We start from the raw sequence: 15,016 nt of genomic DNA, 5'->3' as shown, positions 1-15,016 counted from the left end.
GATGGATCTAGCCTGGGCGGCTGTTCCGGACGGGACAACACCAGTAGGACGGGACGTACTTGATAGGGATGTCATCGGGGAAGCGGATTAAAGCGGAGATTAAAAACGAGACGGAAAGCCGAACTGTCGGCATCGAGAAGGGTCGAGCGAAGAGTGTTCCCCTTGACAACAAGGGCGCTTAAGCGTTCTGGCCACGTCGACGGAACATCAAATATCTGTAGCACTCACGATCTAAACGGTGTGGAGTAGCTCTCCCCCAAAAACACCCAACCCGAGTAAAGGGAACAAGGGTCATTTTCATCCGGAGAGCACCATAGCCCTTGCTCTAAGCCCTTGCTCTAAGCGATGTAAACAAAAACTCGAATAATCACCCACCGCAATAAGAAAACAACTTGCGGATGTAGAGTGTAGTGTGCATGACATGTATTACTTCTTTTAGTCGGACACGTACTTCTCCAGTCGCCTCTTCCTCATTTTACTTTCAAAGAGTTCCTCTATCTCTCTGTCTCTCTCAAAGAAAAAAGAAAAAAAAATGCAGGCAACAACGACTATTCCTCTAACCTGCTCACTGTTTCCACTCCAAGGTAGCCATTGCCATTAGAACCTCTATCTGCATCATCTATAACGAAACCAGGCTAATCAAAATCTGTTTTTTTTTTATTTTGTTTTGTTTTGTTTTGTGGGGGGCTCATATTCAGGTTCTCATGGAGCTGTTGGACCATCAAAATGTAATCACCCACAGTGGAGAAACTTACAGGTAATTAGAAATTATTAGCTTCTTACTGTTAGCTGAAATTCTACACGGAAAGTTCTAGCTTATTTTCAGTTTCTGCTGGTTCTTATCCACATAGACCTTAAACCCTAAACCCCTAAATTTAATTTGTTTATTTTTATTTATTATAATTTACATAAGAAACTGAGTCTCTTGAATTCCATTTGGGGAACTTTTTGTTAAGGAATTTTTAGGTTTCACTCGAGCTTGTAATATCTTCTTCTTTTACTTGGATTTCTTGTCATCTGAAATTCGTGCTGCTGAATTTATATAAGCTGAGCCAGTTTTGAATCTTGTCTCCATTGTTTAAGTGCTTTCTGTTTATTTTTCAGCGAAAATGTTTGCAGAAGGCATTTCAAATTACAGCACAATTTGAGTTGAAGCCTCCTCCATACCCACTGGTATGTCATCATAGGAAGCCATAAAGTCATTGCCTAATTGATTTTGTTTTACGTCTAACTATGATTTTTTCTAATTTATGTGCCAGAATGCTCTAGAGCCACATATGAGTAAGGAAACTCTTGAATATCACTGGGGTAAACACCACAGAACATATGTGGATAACCTAAATAAACAGATAATAGGAACTGAGCTAGATGGATTGTCACTAGAAGATGTCGTACGTATTACGTATAACAAAGGGGATCCTCTTCCAGCCTTCAACAATGCTGCCCAGGTATACTTTCCATTTCCTTAGCTTGGGCTTTCTTGAATTTTTAAAATGAAAGCTCGAAGTATTTCTTAACAATTCTTTTAAGAAATTTCACTCGAGTTATTTCATGGGTTGAGGAGTTTTTAGTACAGGGATACATTTCCTTCTTTTGAAACTCTGTAACCATTTTTTGTCCGTGGAAGCCCAAAAAAGTTGTAGTTTTTTGCTGATAACACTATTTAAGCTGGTAAGAATGTAAACTTGAGGTTCCGCTGTTAAAGTGAGGAAGTGATGTTAATATTATAATTTCTCTGAAATTCTCATTTTCATAATCTTAGATAAGTAGTTAAAACTCTTCACCATGATAATAGTGGATGGATTACGAATCAGAACAAGTGAACAGATAGGTGAATACACTTTTGTGATTAAGTGTATTTGTTGTTTGCAAGTTTTCATTCTAACATAGAACGTAGTATTTGTTATTAATTTCCTTCAGTACTAAACTACTCATTCTTAACCAAAGAAAGAATCACTGATTATCTTTTGTTTATTGCCAGATTTGGAATCATGATTTCTTTTGGGGATCCATGAAACCAGGTGGAGGGGGAAAACCATCTGGGGAACTTTTAGAAATGATTGAAAGAGATTTTGGTTCTTACGAGAATTTCATTACAGATTTCAAGGCTGCTGCTTCTACACAGTTCGGTTCTGGTTGGGCTTGGCTAGCTTGTGGGTGAATTATATACTCTTCTGTTTGCTTATCTTTGAAACAATTTACATTCTTGTAATAACCAAAGGTCTATTTCTTTCTTTTCCTACTTTCAGATAAAGCCAATCGACTTGATGTGGGCAATGCCGTCAATCCTTGTCCATCAGAGGAGGACAAGAAACTTGTAGTAGTGAAGAGTCCAAATGCTGTGAATCCTCTAGTTTGGGATTACACTGTGCGTATAATTTGACTACATTATTTTCCTTACTCTAGATATATGTCCATGCTTGTCAACTAGCGCCCAGTTCCTGTTTTCTTTTTCAAAACACAGTGTAGATCCTGTTGCTACGACGGGTCTTAGAAAATCAGCACAATAGCTAATTTAGTTGGTCTCTTAATCAGCTAATCAGAACTCCATTAGAGTATAATTATCTGGTTATTTTCCATGTAAATCTCATGCAACATTTTGTTTTGCTTGCAGCCAATTCTCACCATCGATGTTTGGGAGGTACTACTAACATATACTTAACGTGTTTGTTGCTCTTATATTTTGCAACTATAGCTGTTTGCTAAATACTAAATCTTGTTTGAAATTTTCATGTGGTTTAACAGCATTCCTACTACATCGACTACCGGGTAAGAATCCACGTCCCGTTCCCTGCCCTCCCGGGATTCACATTATTTACTTTTGTTTTAATCCTCTACTCGTTGTATGTCACCAGAATCGACGGCCTGACTACATATCAGTCTTTGTGGAGAGCCTCGTCTCTTGGGAGGCAGTCAGTTCTAGACTGGAGATGGCAAAAGTTCGAGCAGTTGAGAGGGAGAAAGAAGAGGAGAGGAAAAGACGAGAGGAAGATGAAGACATAATAGACGATGCTGAACCTGCACAAATGTTTTTAGACAGTGAGACAGAAGAATCGGAAGTGGAATAAACTCACATTATCTCTTGACCAGAAAAAGCGAAAAGAAAATACGAGTTGTAAATGAGACTTTCGATATCTTGGTGGCACTGATTCAGTTCCCTTGTCCTTGGTGGCTTGATTCAGTGCCCTTGTCCTTGTAAAATTATCTAGTTGTAATCTTGTATCAAGGAAAGGAAAGTTTCATCTATTGGTCTTCTCCGTTCTGAACTTCACTAGTGTGTCATATCGTTCATAAGCAATACCAAGACGACCAGATGGACCAGACCGACCTGACTCAATAGACATAAGGAAATATAAAAACGAAGTTTTGTTGTTTCTACTGCTAGGATTTCCTTACTAACAAAAGTTCCTGAAGATTTGAGTTTTATATTCCTCATCATAAGAAGAAAAAAAAAGGCTTTATTTTTCTTTTCGAGAGGCAAATGTTGAAAGCAGAGAAAATTTTTAGCGAAGGAATTTGTTTTTTCTTTTTTTTCTGATACATTGTTCAGAACTACAATATTTTAGTCTAGGATTTATGCTTGATCCCAACCTCCTCTATAGGAGGAATCTTGAGAACCAAGACCACTTGATGGTTCAAGACTTCGGGGTTTTGGTCAACTGGTAAAAGAAACAAGGTAAAAGGTACAAGATAAATATAGCAGTGAAATGGGAAGAATGTTCCTGGTGTTCTGTTTCCACCTTACGCCCCTGTAATAAGGTCCGGTCCAACCAGAAAAAGAAGATACCATAACATTTCTACATTACCCAGTAATATCGCTGCGAACTATCCGTTTCAGGGATAATGGTTTAACAGGACTACCTGCTGCTTCGTTGATAGAGGTAAAACACCCAACCAAGAAAAAAAAATTCAGATCTTCATGATCATTTTTCTACTACTATAAATATGTCCATGTTCTCTCTCATGTATTATTGTAAAGAGATAAAGCCCGAGACTGGAAATGCAGATTGGAAGTTTACATTTTTCAAATTTAAATTTAAAGCAGATTGGAACATACTGAACAAACATTTGGAGATAGGCATCTGCTAACCTTTCCCCTACAGTCAATACAGCAAAGAGAGTTTAACCATTCAAGTTGCACTGTGATCTGTAAAAAACCTACAGAGAGAATCTTGCTTCTAGATAGTTTATTCAACCTCCCCAAAAATCAGTATGATCTCAAAAGAGAGTACTCAGCCCTCACATTCACAAAAAAAAGGAAAGAAGAAGTTTTGAAAGGGATGTTGTTGGAGGACATCAACTAGCCTGTAAGTGCAGCATTGAGGGCACTGTGAACGTCAACTCCAATCTGAGCTTCAGCTTTCTCCAAGTCAGTTGTGGCAGAAGTCACCTTCTGAGTGAACTCTGCGAGACCCTTTGTAACCTCAGCTGGGTCAATTTGGTCAAGGGGTAATGCCTCAACAGCAACTATATCCGCGTAAGAGTTTGCATGGATGAATGCAAATCCACTGCTGATGAAATACTTGGTTGTTTCATTTCCTTCAACCACTGAGAGAACCCCAGGTTTGAGTTCTGCGATGGTAGCTACATGTCCAGGAAGAACTCCCATCATACCGGTTGTTGCTGGTATAATGACCTGGTCAACCTGGAAGAAAAAAACTAGGTTACACAATTGCAGTAACAAACTACTTGCATCTTGCACTGACAGTCGTGCTAGGTCATTTCAACTATGTTTTGCCTTGTATATAAATGGGATTCCTCAACCCCACTGATTTATGAGTTGGACTGGTATAACGGTATGGTCTGCGACACATATATGGCTCGAAAAAGAGATAGCAAGTGGTTGTATTGCAAAAGAGATGCAAGTAGGTAATTGTATCATTTCTCTTACTTTACCCAGACAATGACAAGAGTATCATTCAATTTTAATTAGAGAGTAGTCCTTGAAATTGATGGACTTGATTTTACTCTGGTAGTTGAACTGATCTGTTCTCGACTAGTGCAACACTCATTTACTATATCAACTCATTATAACTTGTCGAAACCCACAAGTATTCACAGAATCAAAAGAGTGGGAAAGAACGTGTTCTCTTGTACAATCAAAAGGATCAACAAGTAATAATGCAGGCATAGATTGGAATGTTTCATATCAAACTTTACTAGGTGCATCAAGCTCCAGAGAGTCTTATTCAACAGACACAAAAAATAATGCTATATAGATATTGTATGACATAACTCAAGAGTCCTGAGCCACAGCAAACAATTGGTAGGTCAAATAAGGTTCCAAGAAATTACTAATAGTATCAATTCTGAGTAAGAAAATTTCATATTTTCAGGTCAGCTCTAATCAGTATTGCAGATTCCAATCGTAACCCTAAAATGAAATATCTACTCTAAAAAAAAACTTAAATCCAAAAACTCATTTCTAAACAAATAATAACAACATTTTCAGAAAACTAATCACGAGAAATGAAATGAAATATATAGATTGAGTTAGACTGACCTCCTTTGAGGACAACTCAGATTGATAAGGCAAGACAAAATTGACAGTAAGTTTATTAGGAATCGATGAAGGAGTAGCAGGACGAGGATTCATGAAAGTCAATGGAGTTTTTGGTGGATCCATATTTGGGGATGCTTTTTTCCATGCATCAATGAATGCTTGATTTGCCGTTGTTTCTCCTGCTGGTAGATCTGTTGATAGAGATCTAGACCCTTTGATCGTACTCGATCTAGATAACAACTGACGTGAAATTTGTCGAAACATTTTGAGAAACCCTAGAAATCTTTTCTTCCGCTGTTCTTCAGAGATTAGGTTAAATTTCTAGTAGTGCCCCCAAATATTATGTTTCTTCTCACTGCGTTGTTTAGCAAAGACTCGGTTAGTGATATATTGGTGCAGGATAGAGTGAGGGATGTGATTCGGAAATTTGTTGTTTTAAAAGGAGAGACTTGTAAACACATATATTTTTTTAGATCCTATTCACACGATTCTTCTTTACAAGCAAAAGCCCAATGGGCTACTGATCTGCCTCAGGCCCTCAACAGTTGACAAGAACCAGACTGTAGAGCATGGAGGAAGAGGCCCGATTATGGAAGTAATCAGTTACCAAACGTGAAAACTACAAACACACCCATTCTTCAGATTTTCTCCACTGTGAAACCCACCGATAAAAAACTTCAGGCGCGCACCCATTTCCTCGGTGAAAATTTCTCCCACACCCAGAATTTCTAAAATTGTTTCTTCGCTTATTCTTCCTCGTTTTTCTTTCATGACTTCTTTTATTCTTCGTCGTCTCTCTTTTAATCTAGGAGGTTTTTGTTCGATCAATCATTAAACTGATTTCGATCAAAAATCATTATGCAGAGAGATTCACAGGTGAAATCATAGGTGGAGATCGAGAAGATGATGATCGAGTAAATGGGTGATATTGATTGAAGTTGTGGACAATATAAGAGATTTGTTTCTGAAGATTAAGATTAGAAATCAGGGTTTCATAAGACCTGAGTTTGTAATTGAAATCAGGGTTTCATACGATTTGGGCTTTTATGGAACTGATGTAGGTTAAAGAGATGATCCAGAGTATGAGATGGTTTGAATTTAATTTGTCATCAACCAAATTCAGGGATTTTTGTACTCGAGTTCAAATTAAGTTTTATATGGAATTCAGACTACAAGCATGTGAAAATGTTGTTGGTTGTAGAAAAATGGGAAGGGTGTTTATGTTGTTTGGTTTGTACGGGAGATATTGAAACAAGAAAGAAGATGATGATGATGTTATGACTGCAGAACCTATCATGCAGTCGAGAAAATGTCTGTAGAACATGTAATTCAGCTATGAAAATAGATGCATAACTTGTTCTGCATCTACAAAAGTTAATGCATAACTTGTTACGCAGTCCAAAAAATGGTTGCATAACACGTTTATGCAACAACTTTTTTGTTACTATTGAAACCAACAAAACAAACGTTGCATAACTTTTCATGCACCTAGAATAACATATGCATAACTTGTTATGCAATCATGAAAATGGATGCATAATCTGTTATGCAGTCATGAAAATGGATGCATAACCTATTATGCATCCAAAAATATGGCTGCATAATGCATTATACATCAATTTTATTTGTATGCACTAAAATCAACCAAAACAATGGCTACATAACTTGTTATTCAGTTGAGAAAATGGTTGCATAATTCGTTATGCGTCTGTTGTTTTTGTTGGATTCAGACATATACAACGTTTTAGTGGCTGCATAAATCAAAATAATAGATGCATGAACAAAAATATAGTTGCATAACGTGTTATGCAACTTTTGTGGTGTATGCATATTGTGTTATGCATCTTTTTTGGAGGCTGCATAACGAATATGTAGTCAGTTTTCGAAAATTTTCCCTAAAATGATGATCACCTCTGATTTTTTCGTGAAAAACAAAAAATTGATATTATTGTTTGTACTCGTTGTGTAGCTCTCTTAAAAAGATGTTCAACGATATAAAATTTGCAAAATTCTAAGGGGCGGATTTTTAGATATGTTATATCCAAGTTGCGTTGCCAATTATACCCCTGAAAAATTAGGCTGCATAACGAGTTATGTCTGAAAAAATAGTATGCACGACGAGTTATGTATTGATTCTTAATAATTTCGGATAATTTTGGGTGTCACGTTATCTAAAATTAATTGTGGGCCTGACAATAAGAATATTATTTTTTTTGAGCCTGCGCCTAATTTTCCCAACTTACCAAACTGGGAAGCAAGAGAGCGTGCGACTTCATCACAAATTAAGTCGAAAAACTGGGGAGCTCTGAGGATCAGGCGAATTTGAGTTGACTCAGTTGGCTAAATCGGTGATTTTTTTTTTGTTGATCTTCTCTTTAATCTTTCTGATTCATGTGTGTTTTATGATTTCTTTCATTCTAACAATGGACGTGTTATGATTATATGTTATTTCCATTAAATTTTTCCTAAGGCTTAGATCTATTAAATGTTTAAAACTTCTTTCTTTTATTGCTTTTATTATTGTTTTCTTTGTTTTCATGGAAAAATAATCTTTGTGATTTGTTGTACTTTGTTGATTTCGATAGTGTACCAGTTGTGGTCTTTAGTGGAGTAGTGGCGCATTTGGATCATCTTTTACTCCTTGGAACAGTAGTGTTTTCTATATTTAGAAATATGGACATGTTCGACTCTATCTATGGCTTTATCTCACTCATTACAGTGGTATACTTAATTAGGGATGATCCATGAATCTGTGTTTTTCACTGCCATTACAACAATCAATCAACCTCTCTTTCAACATCAACACGATAACCAAGATCAATTCTTGTTCAATTTCATTAGATTTAAGGGCATTTCTGGAATAACACTCTCCTTTAGGGCGCAATTCTTATTTTTTTCAAAATTTTGGATTTTATCTACCTAAATTAAATCCCTATATTCTTGCATATTCTCATAAACGACATTACTTGGAAATCTCAACAAATTATCAGAAGTTTTGAAACTTTCTCTATAAATTAGGAAATATCCAGTCAAACCCTATTCCTAGAAATCATTATATAGTCATGTGTATAGAGCCTAAATCTACGCCTTCATCAAATCTGTGCTTCTCACCGCAAAAAAAAAAAAAAAAAACTTTCTTCCTCCTAAGAATGTGTCAAAGCTCAAGTCTCTAAATGGTTGTACTTACAAGAAGATTGCAAGAATCAAATCTGGGTGTGGAACAATTAATATCCATGGAAGAAATTGATGTTGTTACTAACAAATGGACTAATAGTCTGATAGACAAGATTATATCAAAACATGACATTGACTATGATAAAGTTCAGAGGGATGTAAATATCATCTGGAGAAGGCATAGGAGAGTGGAAATAAACACGATGTGAAGGAACTTATATGTTTTTAAATTCGAAACAACTGCATCTGAAGATGTTAATGGGCTTGATAACTCATCTGGGAATGGGCTGAATGAACCGAATGAAGATGAGTCCGACCCGAAAAAGTATAAAATAAGCAGAGATTCGGGTCTAGAAGATAACTATGTTCTTCTCGAAATTAATTCTCAAAACCCTAACCCAAATTTTAGAGAGATATCACAAATGATTGTCAATGACAGAGGCGGTCAATTAGAAATTGAAGGTCTAAGCCATGGAGGTGATGACTTGAACATGGAGAATGTAGATAATGAAGTTAAGATCCAAATGATTTGATGTACCATCACCTTGATAATGTTTCAAGCACAAGTACAACAAATAGGGTTCTCTTAATTACCCATCTTTGTCTTAAGTTTTCCATTCATCCTGATTTAATTGCTTTACCCAATTTGTTTTTTAAATTTCGTGATTTATTGTGTAGTTTCTCAATTTTAGGGTTTCAGTCTTTATAGTTGATAAACATATAAATCATGTTAGCCATAGGTTATAGTGTTCAACTCAATTCGATCCAATTATTTGAGTATCCCCAATTGCTGCAAAACATCTCAATTCCATATTTGTTTCGGTTTATTTGGATTGGATAATTGAAGTCTTCATACAGGTCAGTGATAGGGTGTTCCATTTATTTCATAAGGATAATTCTTTATGAAACTCAAAGTTTTGATTAGCTTGTTCTCATATTACTATAATGAGAATTCTGTCGTGGAATTTCTAGGGATTCGACAACCCTAATACCAGAACAAGTTTATGGAACCTAATTAGAGCTCAAAACCCAGAAGTTATATTTCTTTGTGAAATTAAAAATAATGAATTAAAGATGTATCAGTACCTTAGGAGGTTTAATTACCCAAATACTTTATGTCACTCTTCTGCAGGCCTTTCAGGGGGGTATTGCACTCCCATGGAAGAGTGGATTCCAATGTGACTTGGTACAAAAGAATGATAATATTATAAATGTTTTAATTTCTTATGATGCTAGTAAACCTTAATTCCTAGTTACTTTTCTCTATGGTGCTATATATTATAATGAGAGAAGAGACCAACGGAGTTACACTAAAGAAATTGGTACCAGGGTTAATCAACCCTGAATCCTCATGGGTGACTTGAACATTAAAATGAATACTCATGAGAGATCGACCAGTACTAGGAATAGCACATCTAAATTTCCCTTCATTCAAGAGTCATAGCTCTGATTTAAATGATTTTGGGTTTATTTGGTACACCACATACATGGTCTAACAGGCAACCCGATGATAACATCATTAGAGCTAGACTAGACAGGGTCATGGGTAATGGTTTGTGGCTGCATCATTATGGGAATGCTAAAGTATTTCATACTTGTATTATAGGCTCAGATCATATCCCAATTATTTTGGCGACTAATCCACAATCCCAAAATAGTTTCAAACCCTATAGATATTTTAAATGCTGGGGCAGAGACCCATCTTGCAAAGATTTAATAAAGAATGATTACACTAAAACTATCAGAGGCTCTAATGCTTATCAAATGACTAATAAACTCGGAAAAATGAATATGACTTAAAATTGTGGGATATTTATCACTTTGGAAACATAGATCACAAAGTTCGACAACTTAATGAACAACTTCATATTCTAAATAATCAATCTTAATATATTCAGAGTACGGATTCAATAAAACAAGTTGAACATGATACTGAGCACTGACAAGAAGTGCAAGAAGATTTCCATGCACAAAAGTCTAAAACTAATTACATAAAAAGTTATGATGGAAACACTAGTTTCTATCATACTTCTATGAACAGGAAAAGACACTTTAACCATATTGAATCCCTGCAATTAAGTGATGGCCAATGGTTTAATGACAAACAACAGCTCGAAGGCCTATTAGTTAACCACTTCAGTAATATTGGTACTACTACCAATCCATTTCGGAATAGAGAATTCATTAATTGCATTACCCCTTGTATCACTGAGGAGGATAATGCTAGATTATTAAAGCCTATATCTCTTGAGGAAATTAGGGATACAATTAAACACATGAAATCCTGGAAAGCACCAGGTCTGGATGGCTTCCCTCGGGGGTTTTATAAAGAAAACATTGAGTTGCTTGAACAAGATGTCTGGAATACTACCAAAGATTTCTCTGAGAATAAACGTATTTTAAAAGAAATGAATCAAACGTTTCTATCTCTTATCCCTAAAAAAAGTAACCATTTCATCCCATGTTGACTTTAGGCCTATTTTTATGTGTAATACAAATTATAAAATTATTTCTAAACTGATAGTTAACAGGATGAAGTCACTACTTAGCAAAATTATATCACCATTTCAGGTAGCATATATGCCTAATAGGAATATCATGACAATATTATTATTGCTCATGAAATAGTTCATACTATGAAAAAACAAAAGCTAAAAGTGATATCATGGTCCTTAAACTTGACATGTCTAAGGCCTTTGATAGAGTTGAATGGTCCTTTATGATTGATGTGTTGAAATGTTTTAGATTTTCCAGTCACTGGTGTATGAGTTGATCTTCCAATGTGTTTTGAATACTAGCATTTTCATTCTTTTGAATGGCATAAAGACCAACTAGGGGTCTGAGACAAGGTGATCCATTGTCTCCATACCTTTTTATCTTGTGCATGGAGTGATAGACACATTTATGTGTCTAATATGATCTCCATTTTGTATGTATTGTTAGTGCTCGATTTTGTATTTATTAAAGCTTTTTATGTCTTTGTAGGTGTTTTTGGAGAAATACACTTTTGCGGAGAAATTGGCTAAAAAAAATTATTTGCGGCCCCGGGAAAAAACTAGTAAAGGCACCTCAGAATTGTGTTAAAGGCATCCCGGAAAAGTGTTCAAGACATCCCAGAAAATCACTAATGGCACCCCATTTTACTATTTACGCCCCACTGCTATGGGCAACCAACAGTTGGATAAGAGGCATCCCCGTTCCTCTCCATTTGAACTGAAATTTGGCAGGAAGATTTCATCCACGTCTGCGTAACTGCTGGATTGGTTTGGTCAGAGTTTTTCGTGGAGTTTTGGTCAGGGTTTGATTTGTATGGGTCAGTTACGATAAAACAGGAAGGGATTTCCTTATTGCAAAAGAAAAAGAACAGATTTCTATCCATTCACGATGAAACAGGGGCAGATATTTTCGGGTTTTTTTTTTGTGGATGAATTTTTGGAAGTTGTGTGGTAAATTTGGTATGACTGGATCTCTATGAGATTCTACTCTATCATCTTAGGAAAGACAACAACCGCGTGAGATAAAAAAAAGGGAATTTACATGGATTTTGTTTAATATAGGGAAGAGATAATTCCCGTGAATTTATGTGTAGAAGTTACTCGAGTAAATAAGAAGATCAATATCCTCTGTAAGATTTTATTCCATCAAATAGAGGATTTGGAGGGTTCATATTGACTAGGAAGACGCGTGCAGAGAAGATCACAACATTGTTTTTTCGTAACTTTCTGGGGAGGAAAAACGAGATTTAATTAAGGTTTTAGGGTTTGTTGGTGACTATAAATAGGAGTTAGGAGTCCCAGAGATGATTGTCGAGACCTAGGGGTAGTTGCAGAGCATCAAAAATCACTGCAGAGTGATTCTGCAGCGGGAGCATAAAAGAAGAAGGAAAAGTTGCAGACGACGCCAGAAAAGTGTCGTTATGAAGAACACGAAAAACAAACACGTATGAACTGTCGCAGTCCCTTTGTAACAATTAGGATTAAATCTGCAACACTCGGATTGTAACAGTGACGTCTGTAACACCATTACAGCGTTTCAAATCTCTATCTTATACAATTTATTCAATAAAAACACCTTTTTGAGCGTGTTTTCACCATGAAGAGCTAAACCCCAACACTGGGACTACGGAGGAAGCTGAATTTCGTCAATATGGTAATTTAATTAATTCTTTATTTACTTTTTGCATGTATTTTAATTAAATTAAGATTTCTATTAATTATTTGTGACTTTGTTTGATGGAGCGTGCTTAGTCCTATGGATTATTGATGTGTCGTGCTTATAATCTACAAGTAATATTTTATGGAATCTACTTTGGCAAAGAATAAAGTTAATATTTGTTTTGTTTTGAGCTATAATTTCTATGGATTAATTTATGAACCACTTGAAATCCTGAGTCCCGGTAAATTCTTCATCTCGATAAACTTTTGTATAATCTTATTATTTTTAGTATTTTTGTTTATTAAGTATTAAATTGAATCCCATCAAGTCCGAGTTGAACGAGTCTTATTCTTACCACTTCTAAATTACATCAATTTTTGGCGCCACCGACGCAGACTTTTTTTTAGATTAAGTTTTAAATCTTATTTTTTAGGTTTCTTTTGTTTTGTTTCTTTTGTTAGATTTTACTCTGGGTATTTTTGTTTTTGGTGTGAAGATTTTGCTGGAAGCTAAAGTTGGAAAATTGGACTTGCCTAAAAGAGCAGAAAATCCCAATTTTGTTAGATTTTATTTATTTTTGGAACTTTTATATTTACATAAAAAAAAACACAAACACGAAAGCACACATGCACAACATTATTGCATCGTCAGGCACCGATTATTAGGAAAACACATGGTTTAGTACGGTGAACCCTCTGCGCGTTATCATCCGAAACACCATAAACCTTAGCCTTATACCTTTGACCAGTCTCTGAATGTAGGTATATTTTGATAAAGGTAACCCAAGCTTACCCGAAATAGTCAACCCCGGCATTTGCATTTTCACGTGCACAACAGAATGTCGAAATAGTACTTTAATAGCCAATATAATGAATATCCGACTGAATTTCAAAATGGGCATTATTCGTATTACAACCATAGTGTAAATAGTGGTTGGGAACATCAACCTTTTGAAGGTTATGGTTCATACCATGGTGATCCCAATTACTATTCACACACACATCGGTCATACGAGCAAGAAGATTATATCACTAGTTCTCCGTCTTTGGAGGATACAATCAAACTATTGAAAAATAATCCTTTTCATGATCCTTGTGTTCCTATTCCTACTTTAGAAGAGTCCCCCAGGAAATTATAGGAGTCGACAAGTAATATAGCTGAGATGAATAACTTAGTTATTAACGAAAGAAAACTTTCTGAAAAAGCGGGGGTACAACAACCACACCCAATATTTCGACTAGCAATCTGTATGGACAAAATTTAATATACTTATAAGAGAATCAACTAGACTCAATCTTAATAAAGTATATCAAATATTTATATATCTCTTTCTGGATTCAATTCTTACTCAAGCAAATAGAAATCTGCGAGTCTAATTGAATACAAGAGAAATCACTTGAACGGTACCAAAGACCAATGTTCAAGTATCAATCAATGTAAATCAATAACAAAAGATCGGATATTCTAATTGATTGATTCAAACGCACAACCTGTGATATTTCAATTATATAACAAAATATAATACGGAAAAGAAATAACACAAACACCATAAGTTTTGTTAATGAGGAAACCGCAAATGCAGAAAACCCCCGGGACCTAGTCCAGATTGAACACACGCTATATTAAGACGCTACAGACACTAGCCTACTACAAACTAAATTCGGTCTGTACTGTAGTTGAACCCCAATCAATCTCACACTGATCCAAGGTACAATTGCGCTCCTTACGTCTCTGATCCCAGCAGGATACTACACACTTGATTCCTTAGCTGATCTCACCCACAACTAAGAGTTGCTACGACCCAAAATCGAAGACTTTAATAAACAAATCTGTATCACACAGAAAAGTCTACAGTATTAGATAAATTTGTCTCCCACAGAAATACCTACGAGTTTTGTTCCGTCTTTTGATAAATCAAGGTGAACAGGAACCAATTGATATACCAGACTTATATTCCCGAAGAACAGCTCAGTATTATCAATCACCTACAATAATCTTAATTGACGAGGCGAAAGAAGATATTGTGGAATCACAAACGATGAGACGAAGATGTTTGTGATTACTTTTATATCTTGCCTATCAGAGATATCAATCTCAAGCCAATCATTATGATTGTACTCAACACGATAGAAACAGCAAGATCAGATCACACAACTACAAGAAAGTAGTATCGGTCTGGCTTCA

General features: G+C 35.8%; 2 protein-coding genes across 2 annotated transcripts; one reads left to right on the top strand and one right to left on the bottom strand.

Moving 5' to 3' along the window:
* The first annotated feature begins 456 nt into the window (after nucleotides 1–456).
* LOC113304576 (superoxide dismutase [Fe], chloroplastic-like) lies at nucleotides 457–3,246 on the top strand. The gene is made up of 9 exons (XM_026553716.1): nucleotides 457–584; nucleotides 699–757; nucleotides 1,105–1,173; nucleotides 1,260–1,448; nucleotides 1,982–2,153; nucleotides 2,250–2,368; nucleotides 2,615–2,641; nucleotides 2,746–2,769; nucleotides 2,856–3,246. Exons 1-9 carry the CDS (start codon nucleotides 533–535, stop codon nucleotides 3,066–3,068), a joined length of 924 nt encoding a protein of 307 aa, XP_026409501.1. The 5' UTR covers nucleotides 457–532; the 3' UTR covers nucleotides 3,069–3,246.
* Nucleotides 3,247–3,949: 703 nt separating this feature from the next.
* On the bottom strand, nucleotides 3,950–5,903 carry LOC113302116 (ATP synthase subunit delta', mitochondrial-like). Its single transcript, XM_026550963.1, has 2 exons — nucleotides 5,504–5,903; nucleotides 3,950–4,645 (listed from the first exon to the last, which is right to left on the bottom strand). Exons 1-2 carry the CDS (start codon nucleotides 5,765–5,767, stop codon nucleotides 4,301–4,303), a joined length of 609 nt encoding a protein of 202 aa, XP_026406748.1. The 5' UTR covers nucleotides 5,768–5,903; the 3' UTR covers nucleotides 3,950–4,300.
* Nucleotides 5,904–15,016: the final 9,113 nt, after the last annotated feature.

This window comes from Papaver somniferum, chromosome 8, assembly GCF_003573695.1.
Source record: "Papaver somniferum cultivar HN1 chromosome 8, ASM357369v1, whole genome shotgun sequence".
NCBI classification, from domain to species: domain Eukaryota; kingdom Viridiplantae; phylum Streptophyta; class Magnoliopsida; order Ranunculales; family Papaveraceae; genus Papaver; species Papaver somniferum.
The sequence above is the reverse complement of the archived record's forward strand: the minus strand, read 5'-3'. Positions and strand labels throughout refer to the sequence as shown.